Consider the following 17042-nt stretch of genomic DNA (forward strand, 5'->3'; position numbering starts at 1 on the left):
TGTGTTTGATTTCAGAGTATAACTTATTATCCACCCCCCCCCACACACACACACACACTCTGTCCACAGCCTTTGCTACTTTTCTGGGATGGCCCATATATCCTCCCCAGGTGCTTCCTCTCACCCTCTTCTTCCTTCCCTGCCCCCACTTGTCCCAGCGCCCTGTGCCCCCCAACCAGGTGCACCTGTGGCTGAGCTCACTGCAGCGGTGCGGCAGGGGCCCCTGAGCAGTGGTAGTGGACATTGAGCCACTTGCCATCCCGGCGGTGCCAGACCCGGGTCTCCTCCGACTGGCTGGTGCGAGGCCGACCCTGCCCATCGATGTACTGGGTGAGGCGGATATAGGCGATGCAAGCTGCGTCCTCTCCGATCACGTGGACATGCGGGTTCAGGATGGTGGTGTGGATGGGCTTGCTGTTCTTGGATAAGACTGTAGGGAGCAGGGTAGGGTGGGGTAGGTAGGAGGGTGTCAGGCCTGGGCACTGGCATTTTCCTCCCAGCCCGCACTTCCCAAGTCTGTCTCTCTCTTGCAACCATTGTGGAGTCTCCAAGTCCCCTGTATACCTTCCAGAGGCCAGGAAATCCCATCAGATTAGTCTTGGTTATTCAAAAGGAAGAGAAAGGTAGGGAAAAATGATAATAGCAGCTACTATTTTAATCTGGCATTGTGCTGGGGGGTTTACACGTATAAGCTATATTCCTTGGTCAGTATTATTTTCTTCATTATAAGATGAGGAAATAGGCTCAAGGAAGTGAAGTAATTTGCCCAAATCACACAATATTTGAACTCAGGACCATCTTAATGGAAGCCTATGATGATCTTTCTACTGTTAGGCGAGTTGAGCTTTCATGAGGGTTGGTTTGTCCATAATTAGGGCTGTAGAGCAAAGTCAAGAACTTAAAATAGTTAAAACTGATTGCTGATTTTAAAAGGTCCAAAGTTTAAAAAAGATCACTAAGGCACCAAGCTCAGTATATTCCCCAGGGTTCCCAGGATTCTCTAGTGGGGGAACCAAAAGAAGAGGGATTGCATTATCCCAGCAAACACCGTGCCTTGTGTTGCATATATTGAGATTCACGTTTCAGTTCAATTCTAATGTCAGGGGCTACGTGAGACCTTCCAGGGAGCGTCTACAAACTCTGGAATTGCTCCTGGCTAACAATTACTTAGCTAACCTAGGTGAAACTGAGACATGGAGAGGATGGTAGTTAGTAGAGAAAAGAGTGAGGAAATAAAAGGGCAGGATGGGGAAGGCCCAGAATAAAGTGCAAAAGATGAGAAAAAAATGAGGAGGAGGATGGTCTTAGAGAGTGGAGAGAAAGCTGGGAGGTGATGGGTCAGCTTCTTTATCCTCTGGGACTTGCAGGGACTGTCCAGAGGGTACCCCCCCAAACCCCAGCCCCAGCTGGGCCTCCCGTCTCCCTGCGTGGCCAGGAGGAGGACCCTAGCCACAGCTTCTGATCTCACGATCACCCACAGTGCCCTGCTACTCGCTTGCACATTCTTATCCTGGTTTTAATTTCCTCTATTGTGAAAACCTGCGGACACAGAGCTTCATCATGACTCGTTGAGATCACCTCAACCTAACCACAAATGGTTTCCCAGCATCTTGGAAAGAGGTGAGTCTTAAAGCAATACAGTGACCCTGATCATGGCAACTGGCATTGCTGAGGGGCAGCTGCAGGATGGAGGGGCACACGGGGCTGGAGGAGGGCCTTCAAAGGTACAGTTTAAGACCATCCTCTGGGCACAAGGAGGCAAGCACACAGCCCAGGGTGTGGCAGGCAGGTCAGTAAGGGAAACGCGGGCAATGGGGAAGAGGAGAAGGCGAGCAAGCAGGGGGTGAGGGGCAGGCAGGAGTATCTCAGCAGCACGAACCCACTCACGATTCTCAAAGTAAAACTTATGGAAATCCATCCCTTCCACCAGGTTACCAAGGGCCTCAGGCTCAAAGGAGGTGAGGCCTGGATCACAAATCTTCCTGTAGGGAAAAAGAAAAAGCAGCCCATCAGTCTTCTATGGGAATTACTTGTTTTTCTTCCTGTGGAGGAGGCTTGATCCCATGGCTGGGATCTTAGGGCCCCACCTGCTGAACCGCTTGGCTCTGCCCTTTCAACCCTTGGCCAGGACACCAGAGGTGGGCTCCATCACTGATGTCTACCTGGAAGGGCTCCCAGACTAGGGGCCTGGTGTTTAACTCAGATACCCAAGGCCCGCCTTCTTTTTTCCCCGGGTCCTAGCTGCATTGGGGGAGGAGGGAAGTCCTGGCGAGATGACCTGGGACTCAAGGAACTAGGTCTCTACTCACGTGTAGGCCTCAAAGTCCCCATTGTTGATGGCCTCAATCAGCTGTTCTGTGATCTTAATGATCTCCTGTTTTCGCACTGTGGGGGGAAAATCCAGCAATTTACCTGTGTGAGACTGGGGATCTCCCAAGTGACAGAAAGCCCTCCCCTGTCCTTCAGCGAATCCCCTGTGATCTCTTTGACAAAGACATCCCTCTTCTGTCTTTAAGCCTCTTGCAGGAGGAGTGAGTCCCCCTTTTCTCTCCAGTCCCCCTCTGTTGTCTGCAGAGCTAATGACCCTCTCCTCCTGAAGCCCACCTTATGGTTCTTGGCCTGTGCCTCCCTCTCCATCAACAACTAGGATGCAGGAAACTTTTCTGTCTTTCACTGCTGAAGACCCTGACACACTGAATATTCCGCCCTCAGTCTGTGCATCCCATCCCCAGCAGGTTCAGCCTCTCAAAGGAGCATCCCCTGTTTCCACCACCCACATACTTCTCTCACCTGAAGGGGCTCAGTCAGGTCTCAATTACCCCCACCTCCCAGCCTTCACTCAGTGGCCAGAACTTAGCCCTGGGTGACAGCCAGCCTGAGAGCAAAATCTAGCCAGGGATGAGGGCTCCAAAGATGAACAGAGCCATGGGATGGATGCTTAATTCTCTTCTGCTCATCTCCTCCACAGGGCTTTTCTGGGATAAAGGGTCTTAGAACCATAAACACTCTTTTTTAAATGGAGCCTCTCACCAGAGACACAGCTCCATTTACCCTGGACAAGCCTTGGAAAAGCTGTAAATCTCATACCAGCTCTCAAGCCAGGATGTGTCCCTTAGGAAATCCAAGACAAGGCTCAGACTGACAGGCAGGCAGAGCTGGTGCCCTGAGAGCGCCCCACCCCCCAAGTCCCAAGCCAAGGGACTGCTGGTGACATCTTGCTCTCAGGGGCAGCTCACTTACAGGGAGCACCACTGTTAGCAGAGGCCACCACCAGGGTAAGGGAGGGCTCCACTGAGCTTGGGCTAACCCTGACTGGAGCCCCAGGCTGGCCCAGGCCACAAGCCTTTCCTCACTGGAGCAAGAGGCTGCAAGACAAATGTGAGCATTAGAAGAGCACAGCCAAGGGGCACCGCTGGGAGAGGGCAGTGCAGCCAAAGGTACAGCCAGGAGGGGGCTCCATAGCCCTTAGCACCATCAGGGGGCAGCTCTAGGTGAGTGAGCAGCAGGTGAGGAACCCTGGAGCTCTATCCACTTTCTCGAGGCAAGCAGGGATGCGAGTGCGTGCAAACACACACGCAAACACACACACACACACACACACACACACACACACAACCTCTCCATCCCCACCAAACCCATCTGCAGGACCTGACTGGGGCCCTCTGGGTGAAGAGGATCGTGTTTAGATACTCTAAAAGGATGGGTTGTAGGAGGAAAAGAAGCAGACAAAGGCATCCTCTACAAAAACATAACTGAAAATATAAATACAAGCTACTAGTAACCCAGCAGGATATCCTATTTGGTTTTCATAACAATGCTATGAGATAGGAGCCATTTTATTCCCACTTTACAGATAAGGCAACTGTAGCTCTGGGAGGTTAAACTTAACTTTACACATTTCTGAGGGTAATGTAGCTGGATTTCAAGTCTGGTCTGTCTCACCCCAAGCTCTTAATACGGTATTATGCTGAGCCTCGAGCAGCACCACATCCTGACATGGTTTCTGGACCATGGCAATTTCACCCCCACCCTCCCCACCCCCACCCGCTTGGACCCGACTCCTGAGTCCGCCTTTCTTCCTGGCTCAGTGCCAGGGCCAAGCTCCCTGCAATCCCTTGGGCTTCCTACTCCTTCCCCCTAGCCCTGTTCTTCCCCCCTACTCCTCTTCATGTCTCTGAGTCCATCTCAAGGGCCCCTGCCTGGTCTTAACAGTACCTCCAATCGCTCCCCCACCCAGCAGAGGCTGAGCTCCCAAAGCTGACTAGATGGACAGCTGCGCTGGGCTGCCAGCTCTGGGGGGAATCCCTGAGGGGCTTCAGGACGAGCCAGGGGGATGGAAGCCAGAATGTGCCTCCCTCACACTTACTGGCTGAGGAGCAGAGAGAAGGCTGGGGCTGCATGCCTGCAGAGGGGGCTGTTCTGTCCCGGGAGCTCCGTCCTTCAGGCACCGAGCTGCCATTCCCAGTGCGGAGCGGGGCAGCTAGCCAGCCAGGGCAGGGCAGGGCAAGGCAGAGCAGCCAAAACAAACAGAACAAGGCAGGTGAGCGAGCAAGCTGGACAGGACCCGAGCCCGTGGCACTGAAGAGCCGGGCAGACGATGCCTCGGACTGTGGACACTGGACCACGTCCCATGCCACCGCCTCTGCCAGCTGACAGCCCCAGGAAGGGGCACAGACCTGGGTTTGTGGCCTCCGGAGGAGCCTTCAAACAGCCTGTACAGGGATCCCTGCTCCTGGGAAAGGTGTTCTAGAGGGCAAGGCTACAAGGTTAAGAGCCCAGGTGTGGAGGAGCTGCTTACTCGGCCAGCATCCCCCAAAGTGAAATGATCTGACCTTAATCCCAGCAGCCCTGGAGGCACTTCTTCACTGCCTTATACATTTAGGCTTGTTTTTTTTTATTCTGATTACCAAAGCTTTGTTACTCTCTTATTGCCTCTGGGCATGCTCCCTCAGCTCTGTCCTGCAACATACCTCCAACTTTTCTGAGATCCTGACCTAAGGTCACTTACTGAAGGCAAAGGGAGCATTACTAGGAGGCCAAACCAAAGAGCAGGACACAGATTCTCAGGGGTCTGGCCTGCTGTGCCATGGCATACCCCCTGGCACTCCGGCCGGTTCCAAGCTTAAGCTGGTGGTCCTCACAGGACCACTGGGACATGGCCACATGTGGTTCTGATTCTCATTCACGCCAAGGCTTTGTGATGAGAGTGACCAACCCATCCCACTATGTCCAGGGCTCTGTTGGTTTTAAAACCAAAATTTCCACATCCTGAGAATCACCTCAGTCCTGGGGAAGTGGGGACGACTGGTCACCCTACTAATGGCTCATGACATCTGTAGGCTACTTCTGCGGGATGTCACAGCCGCAGCAGCAGCGACAGCAGGCACAGTTCTTTGAGCTCTGGGCCTGGAGAGGCTCAGGAGAAGCCTGAGTTTGGCTATCCTAGACATGGCCAAAGAAGAGAAGCCTCTTTCCCAGCCCAGCAACAGCAGACAAGGGCCTTGTACCTTGGCCCATGGAAAGTAGGCTTTTATGCCAAACCCTCTCTTGGGGTATAAGGAGCCACAAATCTCAGTTCTGAGGGCAGATGAAGCAGGGGCCCCACTGGAGCCCAGGCGCTGGGGACACTGCTGGGGCCCCTTCCCCACCAAGGGTCGGCACCTACCTTTAAGGTCCTCATCTTCTGTGGTGGTATTGCAGCTCTCTGTGGAGCCCTGTAGGCCAAAAAGAACAAGTTTCTATACATTCAGGCCCTTGGAAACCAGAGGAGCCAAGCAGAACAAAAGCAGAATATGTGCTCCTACGGGAGCTGCAAGGAAAACTCAGAGGCTCTATAGCCGCCCTTGCCATGTGACTCTTAGACCACTCCAGATCCCCAAACACCCTCCCCAGTTTCCACCAACTCCGTACCTGTATCATTTATCCAGTTACTCAGGCTAAAACTTAGTCATTGTCTAGGTTTGATTTTATGTTGATTGTTTTCTTTCTCGGTTTCCCTCATATCTCAATTATCCAGTCTAATATCAAACCTGACAGTTTTACCTCCAAAATCCATTGCGTGTCTTACCTCTTCTCATCAAATATATGACCCCAACCCCGAGTCCAAGATACCAACTTCTGGCACCTGAACTACTACCACGGCTGCCGGGTCTCCCTGCTTCTACACCTGCCTCCTCTCCCAAGTTCTTGCCTATAACATGGCCAGTTTTTCAAAGTGTAAATCAGCCTCCATTACTCCCCCTGCTAAGAACTTCCAACAGCTCTGTCAAGTCCTACAGAGCAGATCCTTCCTGCCCCTCCAACTTCACCACCTTCCTGCCACTCTCGCCCTTGCTCACCATGCTCTGAGCCTGGATTTCTTCAGTCTCGTATCCATGCCCAGCTCTGGCCCTTGCATTGCCTCTGTCTAGGGCACTCTGTTCCAGCATCGGCCTGGCGGTCACCTTCCAGTCATTTAGTTTTTAGCTCAAATATTAACTCCTGAGGGAGGGAGGTTCTTCCCTGACCACTTAATTAAAGGCCCTATTCACTCTCTTATTTGCTTTGGGTCATTTTCTTCGTAACACTTATCACTACTGGATTTTATCTTATTTATTTGGTTTCTGCTTTATTACCTGCCTCCCTTTCACCTGTGGAGAGGAATTTCACCTTGTCACCTCTATAAACCAGAACTATGGATGGTCTGGACTCAATAAATATTTACTAATGATAGTGAAAATAAAAGACAAAGTTATTGAGGGCATAAAGGGAGAGGCAATGGAGAATGAATGCTCTTGGGTTTGATTATACTTTTTTTTTTTTTTTTTTAGGGCCACACCCGTGGCATATGGAAGTTCCCAGGCTAGGGGTCAAATTGTAGCTGCAGCTGCTGGCCTACACTTCAGCCACAGAAACATGGGATCCGAGCCACATCTGCAACCTACACCACTGCTCATGGCAGTGCTGGATCCTTAACCCACTGAGCGAGGCCAGGGATCAAACCCAAGTCCTCATAGATATTAGTCAGGTTCGTTACTGCTGAGCCACAACAGGAACTCCTGGTTATACTCTTCCCTCTGCTTTTCTAGCTAACATTTACTCTCATTTAAACTTCATAAGTCATAGAGGAAGATTTTATTATTATATCCTCAATTTACAGAGAGAAAACTGAGGTGCCAAGTGGGAGAGTCGATTGTCCAGGGGTCCAGGTCCAGAATGCAAACCCAGGGCTGTCTGGTTCTACAGCCTGACCTCAGAATCACTAAGGTGTGGCGTGCCCCAGTGGCTCAGTGGGCTAAGGATCTGGTGTTGTCACTGCTGTGTCTTGGGTTTGATCCCTGGCCCAGGAATTTCAGTGTATTGCTGGCATGGTCAAAAAATTAAAAAAAAAAAAAAAGTTCCCCTGGTGGCTCACTGGTAATGAAGTTGACTAGTATCCATGAGGATGTAGGTTCAATCCCTGGCCTCGCTCAGTGGGTTAAGGATCTGGTGTTGCCACAAGCTGTGGTGTACGTTGCAATGTGGCTCGGATCTGGCATTGCTGTGGCTGTGGCGTAGGCTGGCAGCTACAGTTCTGATCAGACCCCTAGCCTGGGAACTTCCATATGCCACAGGTGCAGCCCTAGAAAGTAAAAAAAAAAATAAAAAAAGATTCACTATGGTATGATGTCCTTCCTGGGAACAGTGACAAACAGGCATGTGCTACCCCTAGCCTAGCCTATGCAAACACCTTGAGCTTGCAGCCTGCAGGCCGCCATTTGCAGGACCCTTAGACCGTGTGACCCAGTCTGCTGTTTCCTGCTGACCTGGAAATCAGGAGACCGGCTCAGGAACCACTCACCTTGATCCCATCTGTAGCATTGTGCACCACGGTGGTTTGAGGCTCCTGTGAGAGAAGATGAAAATTACCCTCCTGACCTGAGGACAGACCTACAGACAGCTCCTCCCTGAGGGACCCCACCCTTGCCCCAGTACCCTCGTACACTGACGCTATGATGACTACTGAGGCCTGCTTGCCAACCATTCTCAGAAGACAAAATATCCTGGCTCAAATGGGTCCCAGGCAGCTGCAAGTCCCAGACTTCAGGGATAGCACTGGCTGGTAAGGAGAAGGCTGGCACTTAATGGAAGCAGGTACTGGGGGAGCCAAGGACAAGGGCCTCTGTTCCTGATTCTTGCTGGATCTGAGTGTTTTCCCCCCCATAGGACAAGTACACTGGAGGAGCTGCAGGGTTGGGGGCACAGGCCAGGCCCTGCCAAGTGTTCATCAGTGGTGTGCGGGAGGCTGGGGTACAAGGTGAGTGGACTAAGATCTCTCAGAAAGACCGGCATGGTCCACGGCAAGCTGAGCCCACAGAGCTGCCTGCTTCACCTAGAGTTCCTGTCCCTACAGCACCACAGCAGGCAGCACAGGAGGCGGCAGGAAGGAGGAGGAGGAGCAGGCACAACCCCCCTCCCTCTCTCCCAATCACTCCCTTGCTAACTCTAGCTCCGGCCGCCAGAGGGAGCTCTGAGAGCGCACAGTGCCTCTTGGCTGAGCCCAGACAGAACATGGGCAGCCCAGGGCTCTCCAGGAGCCCAGAGACCTCAGCACCATGTAGAGGTGGAGGACCCCTATTCATGGCTTTGCAAAGGGAGAGGCTGAGGCAGATTTTACAAGGAGGACTCCAAGAACCGATGGGTAGATCCCAAGAAAGCTCCTACCCTCTCCTTTTAGAAACAACTCACCTTCCCTGCCCTCACAGCAGACCCATCGGGGGCCCAGCCTGGGGCTGGGAGGTTTAGCTGAGAGCCCTGATCACTCTTTCCCAAGAGCAAAAGGAGCAGGAGCAGCAGTTGTGCCATGCAGGAAGGAGCACGGCCAAGCGGGACAGTGAGGGGGAAGGGGCCTGGGGGGCAGTACACAAAGCAGTTTGCTCTACGGGGATGAGAAAGCAGAAGGGCCCATGAGGCCTGGGAGGGAGGGCAAGAAGAGGAAGCAGGAAGGAGCAGGGGGGGGGGGCAGCCGGGGGCAGGGGCGGAGAAGCCGTAGTCAGGAGGTACCATGGCCGTCTGCAAGGGCGCAGGCTCTTGGGCTGGGCTTACGAGACTGTTTTTGTTGTTGCTCTGTGGCTGAGACAAGAAAACAGATGGTTTAGTTCCTCTAGAGTCACCAAAGCCTCTCAGATTCGACTCCCAGACCTCCCTCGCCCCCAGGCCTGCCTGGAGGAGCTAGGCCTGAGGTGACCTTCATGACACTATGGAAAGGGAGCCGTGGTTGGAGAGATGATCAGAGGAGATTACTTGGAGGAACTCAGAGACCTAGCCCCCGAGGCACCCTCAAGGGGGGATGAGCCCAAAGATTCATCCAGAAAGCATCTCTCCAGAAAGCTCTGCTTACACCAGGTGCTATGTCAGTGCACAATCAAACTTCACCCAAAGAATTCTGGATCTTTTCACTTTATAGGGGGAATGGAGTGTGGTTTATAAGAAAGCAGAACAAAATTCAGAAACTCTGGGTCCCCTAACTGTGGGCAGTCTCCTGCTGTCCTTTCAACCTGCCACCCTCATCTCCTTCTCCTTAAAACACCAGATTGAAGCCTGATCTGAAAAGAAGAGGAATAAGAAGAGGAAGAAAACCTGGCCTAGGAGAGGGTGTCCAGAGAGGAGGGGGTGGAATTTGACTCTAGATATAAAACACGCCTACTGACCCCAAGGAGCAGAAACAGGGTTGTGCTGTTGGCCTTTTTGCCTGATAAATCTTAAGACTTGGTCAGCTGGGAAAGAGGGCAGAGCTACAAGGAGCAGTAGGTGAATCTAGGCAGGGGCTCGGCAGCAGTCCCAGAACCCAGTCCCTGGGAAAGAGCAGACTGCCCAGCAGGCTGACACACCCCACAGCAGCAGACCCGTGGGATACCTCCTCGCATTTCAAAACATCACACTGAGTGGCACAGCAAGGGTGGGTCGGGGGAGGATGGCGAGGAAGGAAGGAGGCCAGTCTCCAGGACAAGGAGTCATACTGATGCTCTCTGCCTCCTGCAATCCCCTAACCAATACACTCAGACTCACTGGGAGTCCCAGTGGAGCCGGCGGCCACTGAGGAGCAGCCTGATGCCTGCAAATTCAACAAGCAGAGACAAGTGTAAGGCTACTGTCTCTGGGTGGGGTGCAAATGGGGGCACGCTGGCAGCTAGGATGTGCTGCTTCTCTCCTGAAACACATACAGAAAACCTACTCCTTCCTGCCTGGAGGCCTCTTTTATGGCCCCTTGGACCAGACCTGAAGCCACAATTTGCTGTAAGTTGAGATGTCCCCAAACCCAGGGCTAGGCATGGAACCTCAAGCCAGACAACCAAGTGCTACAAGACTCCATTGAACTCTACAGGCCGGAGAAGGGGGTCCCAGGAGCAGCCTAATTTCACATGAACTCTGCTCTCTTCTATTACCCCAGAAAAGAACAGAGTCCTCCTAGTTCAGCTGCCAACGCAGACTGGTTAGAGCTCACTGGAGGAAGGTATTCTGTTCGCAAAGCCCAGGTGAGACCAAGACCCTGGCAGGGAGCCTATAAAACCTGCCATATCTGCAGAGAGCTCCGATGTTACCCAGATGGGCCCACCTCTGGCTTTAAGAGATGGTTTCATAAAGATTCAGGCTGCCATGTTCCTCTGGGTGCCCTGCGTCCCATGAGAAAGAATATGTGCTCTCTGCAGTCTTTCAGAGGGTGGGAAGGATGAAACACTGGGCACAGCCTACTAATGGGTACTTGCATGGGGCAAAGGTCAGGGGAGCGAGGGTCAGAGCCCTGGGCCTATGACTGGCTTCTCCGCAAACCATGCAGAGGCCCACCAGCTGCCAGTCTGTGGGAAATGGCTGATCATGCCCGGTGAGCAGGGCCTCTCCCCACCTGGGCAGCAGTGAGTGAGGGTCTCCCCACAGGACTTGCCGCCTGGCCCTGAATCCCTATGAGCCTCACAAACTGCCCTGGGCTGCTGGGGCAGTCCAAGCTCTGCAGCAGGGGTGCCACACCACACTTTCCAATGCCCATTTTTTTAGGCCACGAGGCGACCTCGGGCAATGGCCCCCGCCTGGCAGGACAGGCCATGCCTGCCCACACAGCACAGACATGCAGTGAGGATGAGTGAAGCACACGCACGTGGCAGAATGGGTTTGCGTGGCTGGCAGGCGGGCGCAGGCAGCATGGAGCGGGCAGATGGGTGGGCAGGCAAGGCTCACCATTAGGTGCACGCTGGAACTCGACTTCCTTTTCTGGACACACCACAGCGAAAGGGAAAGAGAATGGGAAAGAGGAGGTAAGAAGAAAAGCACAGAGACGCTGCAGGTTAGTGCACCAGCGTGGGCTCTGCCTCAGGAGAAAAGAGCAGAAGGAGGAGACCTGGAGTCCAGCACCAGAAAGGTTACAACAGCATCTAGATCAACAGGCACAGCAGACCCCGGGAGAGGAAGAACTCTTTGGCTGTCAGGTTCACAAACAGAGATTTAGTATATTGAGGTATCTCAGCTTCGCTCAGAGAAAAAACTCTTAAAAGGAGATTAAGTCACAAGTAACATTTTGCTGCAAATTTACAGGTTGGGGTTTATGAGGCTAGCTCACCTATAGGATTATGTATTTTTCTCATTACTGGGTCTGCCTGAAATTCCGAGTGAGCAGCTATTAGGTAAAGAGCAAAAGCTAGTCTAGGTCATCCTCAGCTTTAACAACAGTTGACTTCTGAACCTAGACTTTTTCCACTGCACCCTTAAGCTGCTTTTCAGATAAAGATGTTGAGCTTTTGAAAATCATCCAACAAATATTAAATTTGGCCTCCCTTTCTTTGTTGGTATGGCCATGCACATTTATATGATTTCAATGTTTTATTGCATTTTATAATTAGGAAGCAATGGAAAAACAGGAGTGCTGGTGATTAAAAGTGCAGAGATCACACAGACACAAAGGTGTCAACCACGGGGAATGCTCAAAGCAGTGATGCCTTAGCCTCAAGTAGATGCTTACAGACTTTACGTTCAGATGTAAAACAAGAACGCAACAATAAAGACCACACAGAACACTGAAAATACATCCTAGAAGATTGTGTCTAAAAGGTGAAAGGTAATTAATTTTATCATTTAATTTTTTTTTTTTTTTTTGGTCTTTTTGCCTTTTCTAGGACCGCTCCTATAGCACATGGAGGTTCCCAGGCTAGGGGTCTAATCAGAGCTGTAGCCTCTGGCCTAGGCCAGAGCCACAGCAACGCCATATCCGTGCCGCGTCTTCAACCTACACCACAGCTCATGGCAACGCCAGATCCTTAACCCACTGAGCAAGGCCAGGGATTGAACCCGAGAACTCATGGATATTAGTCGGGTTCATCAACTGCTGAGCCACAATGGGAATTCCAGGCGAAAGGTAATTAAGAATTTTATAATTTGCTCACTGGGAAAGAGAAGTCTCCTTGGAACATGTCTGTCATTTGACTATTGCATATTCCTCTAACGATACCCAACAAATGCTTACTTGAGGGCTGTGTGGTGAACACAGATAAATGTTCCCACCCTCAAGAAGCTGACATTCTACTTGAGAAGTCATTTTTGAGAATGCATTCTATCCAAAAGAAGGGGACTACAAGTATTTAAAAGAATGGTCCACAATTTAGAATGAGATCTAAAAAAAAAAGAGAAATCTAAACATAATGAGGCCTCTTGCTTTAGCCTTTCATATGTGGCCACATGTGAGATTTTTACTTCTGAATTATCCCCAAAAAGAGGGAGCTGCTTTACATTCATTATACACTTTTCCCTATATCCAGCTAGAGCAGCAACACTTTGCAGGTCTCTATCTTACTTGTCTTGGTAATCTCCATGGTGCCCCCCCACCCCCACCCCCCCGTAAAAAAAAAGCCTTAAAATCAGCATATGATCAGCAGATGTCTGCTTGAGTTAAACTGGGTTTGTTGACTCTGGTTTTTCCCCAGGCTAAAGCAGAGCACAGGTTTCTAACTTGCCCAGAATCACAGCAGTGAAAACTCTGCAGGGGCACAGACCAGGGTCTGTCCTACTGGCAAAGGCCATGCAGGTCACTTTCACCTAGACCCTGCCTTAGGCAGAGCACTTTCTGCCCTCTGCTTCAATGAATGGGGAATAAGCTTCCAACTTGTTCCCACCTGGCGCTCTTACTCCTATGGTGTCCTGTATGAAAACCTGAGATAATCCCTTCTACTCACAGGTTAGTTTCTACCAGGTGAGCAGACTTCTTTCATTTTCTCTCTCCATCCCTTCAGGGTTTTGCCCTCAGCCATGCATAGCTGGCCTCTTTCATAGGCACCTTGCAGCACTGTTTAATTACTAGATCATTTTAGAGAACCACACTTATGTTTAAAAATTAAATATTAAAAATTTTAAACCAGAAAAAGGTTCAAGCCTCCTTTCCACCCTTAAAACAAATATTCAAACAGTACTTAGGGAAAATAACAGTATCTCTGTCTTCCTTCTTTTTTCTTTTCCCTCCCTTCCTCTTATTTCTTTTCTTCCTCTCTCTCTAAGACAGGACAGCCATTGTTGCCTGGGAATAGCAGAATGTACAAGCTATCCTCAGCCAAGGATCTCTCAAGCCTTGTCCTCACAAGTGGCCCTCGAGTACACTTCCACAGACCCTGTGTCACTGGCAACTACCTTCAAAAAACCTATCCAGAACCTGAGGTCTCCAAATTCAAGTGTACAAGGCAGACTCACAGCTCAAACCAATACTAATATTCGAGTATCTTGTATAACCATTTGGACAGCAAGAAAGAAACCTCCCTATAGACTTTAAGCAGCAGGAACTGGGGAAGGGAGCTGGGCAAAGAGGATGTAATCTAAAAGAAAGATCCAGGATGCTGACAGCTCAAGTTCCTCAGAGAAGCTTCATAGGCCTCTTTCATAATACAGGCTATCACCTTGACTTTTAAGAGGGCCCAGAAAAACTGACACCTTGCCTTGTCTTTTCCTTCCCCTTTCACCTACTTTCATCCAGCCATGTTTATTATCATATACTTGTTTGTTTCTTTCTTTGTCTTTTTAGGGCCATACCCGTGGCATATGGAGGTTCCCAGGCTAGGGGTAGAGTCGGAGCTGTAGCCGCCAGCCTATGCCACAGCCACAGCAGTGAGGGATCTGAGCTGCGTCTGCAACCTACGCCACAGCTCATGGCAACGCCAGTTCGATAACCCAATGAGCAAGGCCAGGGATCGAACCTGCACTCTAATGGATGCTAGTCAGATTCGTTTCTGCTGAGCCATAGGAACTCCTACACACTTGTTTCTGATTACAAAAGGACTGTAGCCACATCATAAGCAATTTGGAAAAGAGAAATGTAGGAAAAAAACACTCATGGTCCTATCTTGCTAGGCTTTCTGTATCCGATTTAAACATATCACTGTAAGCTATACACAGGTTTATGCCTTACTTTTTTTTTTTTTTTTTGGTCTTTTTGCTATTTCTTGGGCCGCTCCCATGGCATATGGAGATTCCCAGGCTAGGGGTCCAATCGGAGCTGTAGCCACCGGCCTACACCAGAGCCACAGCAACTAGAGATCTGAGCCACATCTGCAATCTACACCACAGCTCATGGCAACACCGGATCGTTAACCCACTGAGCAAGGGCAGGGACCGAACCTGCAACCTCACGATTCCTAGTCAGATTCGTTAACCACTGCACCACGACAGGAACTCCATACTTTTTTTAATGCCTTACTTTTTTTTCTTTTTTTAGCCATGCCATGGCATGTGGAAGTTCCCAAGCCAGGGATCGAACCCACACCACAGCAGTGACAATACAGGATCCTTAACCTCTAGGCCACCAGGGAACTCTCTAATCCCTTAATTTTAAAATAAATAGTATTTTGATTTTTACTCTTATATCAAAGTAATGCACAGTCTGGAGTTCCCATCGTGGCTCAGTGGAAACAAATCTGACTAGTATCCATAGGATGCAGGTTCGATCCCTGACCTCGCTCAGTGGGTTAAGGATCTAGCATTGCCACAAGCTGTGGTGTAGGTTGCAGACATAGCTTGGATCCTGCGTTGCTGTGCCTGTGGTGTAGGCTGGCAGCTGTAGCTCCAATTGGACCCCTACCCTGGGAACATCCATATGCTGCAGGTGGTAGCCCTAAAATGGAAGAAAAAAAAAAGTAATGCATGGTTTTGGTGAAAAATGTAGAAAATACAGAAAAATGTATGATATAAAACTTTCCCAAATTCCTGGAGTTCCCGTCATGGCACAGTGGTTAACGAATCTGACTAGGAACCATGTGGCTGCAGGTTCAATCCCTGGCCTTGCTCAGTGGGTTAAGGATCTGGCGTTGCCATGAGCTGTGGTGTAGGTTGCAGACTTGGCTTGGATCTCGAGCTGCTGTGTCTCTGGCGTAGGCCGGTGGCTGCAGCTCTGATTCGACCCCTAGCCTGGGAACCTCCATATGCCGCGGGAGCGGCCCTAGAAGAGGCAAAAAGACAAAAAAAAAAAAAAAAAGTTTCTCAAATTCCCATCACCCAATGACGTTACTATTAACACTTCAGTGGGTTTTCTTCTGAGTTTTTTTCTATCCACATATAATACACTGAATATAATCTATAAGTACTTTGTTTTTTTAAACAAAATTTAGACAGCAGTGTATGTAATGCCCTATATCCCACTTTTTTTTTTTTTTTTGGGTCGTCTTTTGTCTTTTTAGGGCCACATCTGTGGCACATGGAGGTTCCCAGGCTAGGGGTCAAATTGGAGCTACAGCTGCCGGCCTACACCATAGCGACAGCCACACCTGATCCAAGCCGCATCTGCGACCTACAGCACAGCTCATGGCAATGCTGGATCCTTAACCCACTGAGCAAGGCCAGGGATTGAACCCGCATCCTCATGGTTCATTAGCCACTGAGCCATGACGGGTACTCCTCTTTTTATTAAAGTATAGTTGACAATGTGTCAATTTCTGCTCTACAGCAGAGTGACTCATTTATATACACATACATTCTTTATTTATTTTTTATTTTATTATTATTATTTTTTTGTCTTTTTGGCTTTTCTAGGGCTGCTCCCTAGGCATATGGAGATTCCCAGGCTAGGGGTCTAATCGGAGCTGTAGCCACTGGCCTACGCCAGAGCCACAGCAACGTGGGATCCGAGCTGGGTCTGCAACCTACACCACAGCTCACGGCAACGCCAGATCCTTAACCCACTGAGCAAGGCCAGGGATCAAACCCGAAACCTCATGGTTCCTAGTCGGTTTCGCTAACCACTGCGCCACAACGGGAACTCCACATTCTTTTTTTAATATTATTTTCCATCATGGTCTATCCCAGGAGATTAGATAGTTTCCTGTGCTATTCAGTAGGACCTTATTATTTATCCATTCTAAATGTAAGAGTTTGCATCTACTAACCCCAAATTCCCAGTCCATCCCACTCTCCCCACCCCCATAACCCTTCATAATCACAGGTCTCTTCTTTATATCTATGAGTCTGTTTCTGTTTTATATATAGGTTCATTTGTGCCATATTTTATATTTTACTTTTTTGGCCACACTCGTGGCATATGGAAGTTCCTGGGCCAGGGATCAAGTCTGAGCTGCAGGTGCAACCTATGCTACAGCTGCAGCAACACTAGATCCTTAACCTGCTGTGCTACAGCAGGAACTCCATGTGCTAAATTTTATTTTATTTTATTTATTTTTATTTGTCTTTTTGCCATTTCTTGGGCCGCTCCTGTGGCATATGGAGGTTCCCAGGCTAGGGGTCTAATCGGAGCTATAGTCACCGGCTTACGCCAGAACCACAGCAACATGGGATCTGAGCCGAGTCTGCAACCTACACCACAGCTCATGGCAACGCCGGATCGTCAACCCACTGAGCAAGGCCAGGGATCGAACCCGGCCTAGTCGGATTCGTCAACCACTGCGCCACGACGGGAACTCCTCCGTGTGCTATATTTTAGATTCCACATATAAATGATATCACATAGTATCTGTCTTTCTCTTTCTGACTTACTTCACTTGGTATGATACCTGTATCCCACTTTTTAATACAAAATATTTCTGTCATTATATAGTCATAAAAACTAA

At 50.0% G+C, this 17042-nt stretch overlaps 1 protein-coding gene across 49 annotated transcripts in view; it reads right to left on the minus strand.

The window, feature by feature from the left end:
* CAMK2G (calcium/calmodulin dependent protein kinase II gamma) overlaps window positions 1-17042 on the minus strand; it is a 97287-nt gene that overhangs the window by 2418 nt on the left and 77827 nt on the right. For 5 of the 49 annotated variants that reach the window (XR_002338308.1, XR_002338295.1, XR_002338288.1 and 2 more), the window contains 7 exons: window positions 11191-11223; window positions 9022-9090; window positions 7820-7864; window positions 5666-5714; window positions 4367-4480; window positions 2310-2385; window positions 186-1982 (listed from right to left, as the gene is read on the minus strand). Coding sequence is in view for 27 of the 49 variants with exons in the window: in XM_013983319.2 (XP_013838773.1) it covers window positions 198-430; window positions 1888-1982; window positions 2310-2385; window positions 4367-4480; window positions 5666-5714; window positions 7820-7864; window positions 9022-9090; window positions 11191-11223 (714 nt within the window). In the remaining 22 variants the exon portion in view is untranslated. 49 annotated transcript variants of the gene reach the window in all.

This window comes from Sus scrofa, chromosome 14, assembly GCF_000003025.6.
Source record: "Sus scrofa isolate TJ Tabasco breed Duroc chromosome 14, Sscrofa11.1, whole genome shotgun sequence".
In the NCBI taxonomy this organism is placed as follows: Eukaryota; Metazoa; Chordata; class Mammalia; order Artiodactyla; family Suidae; genus Sus; species Sus scrofa.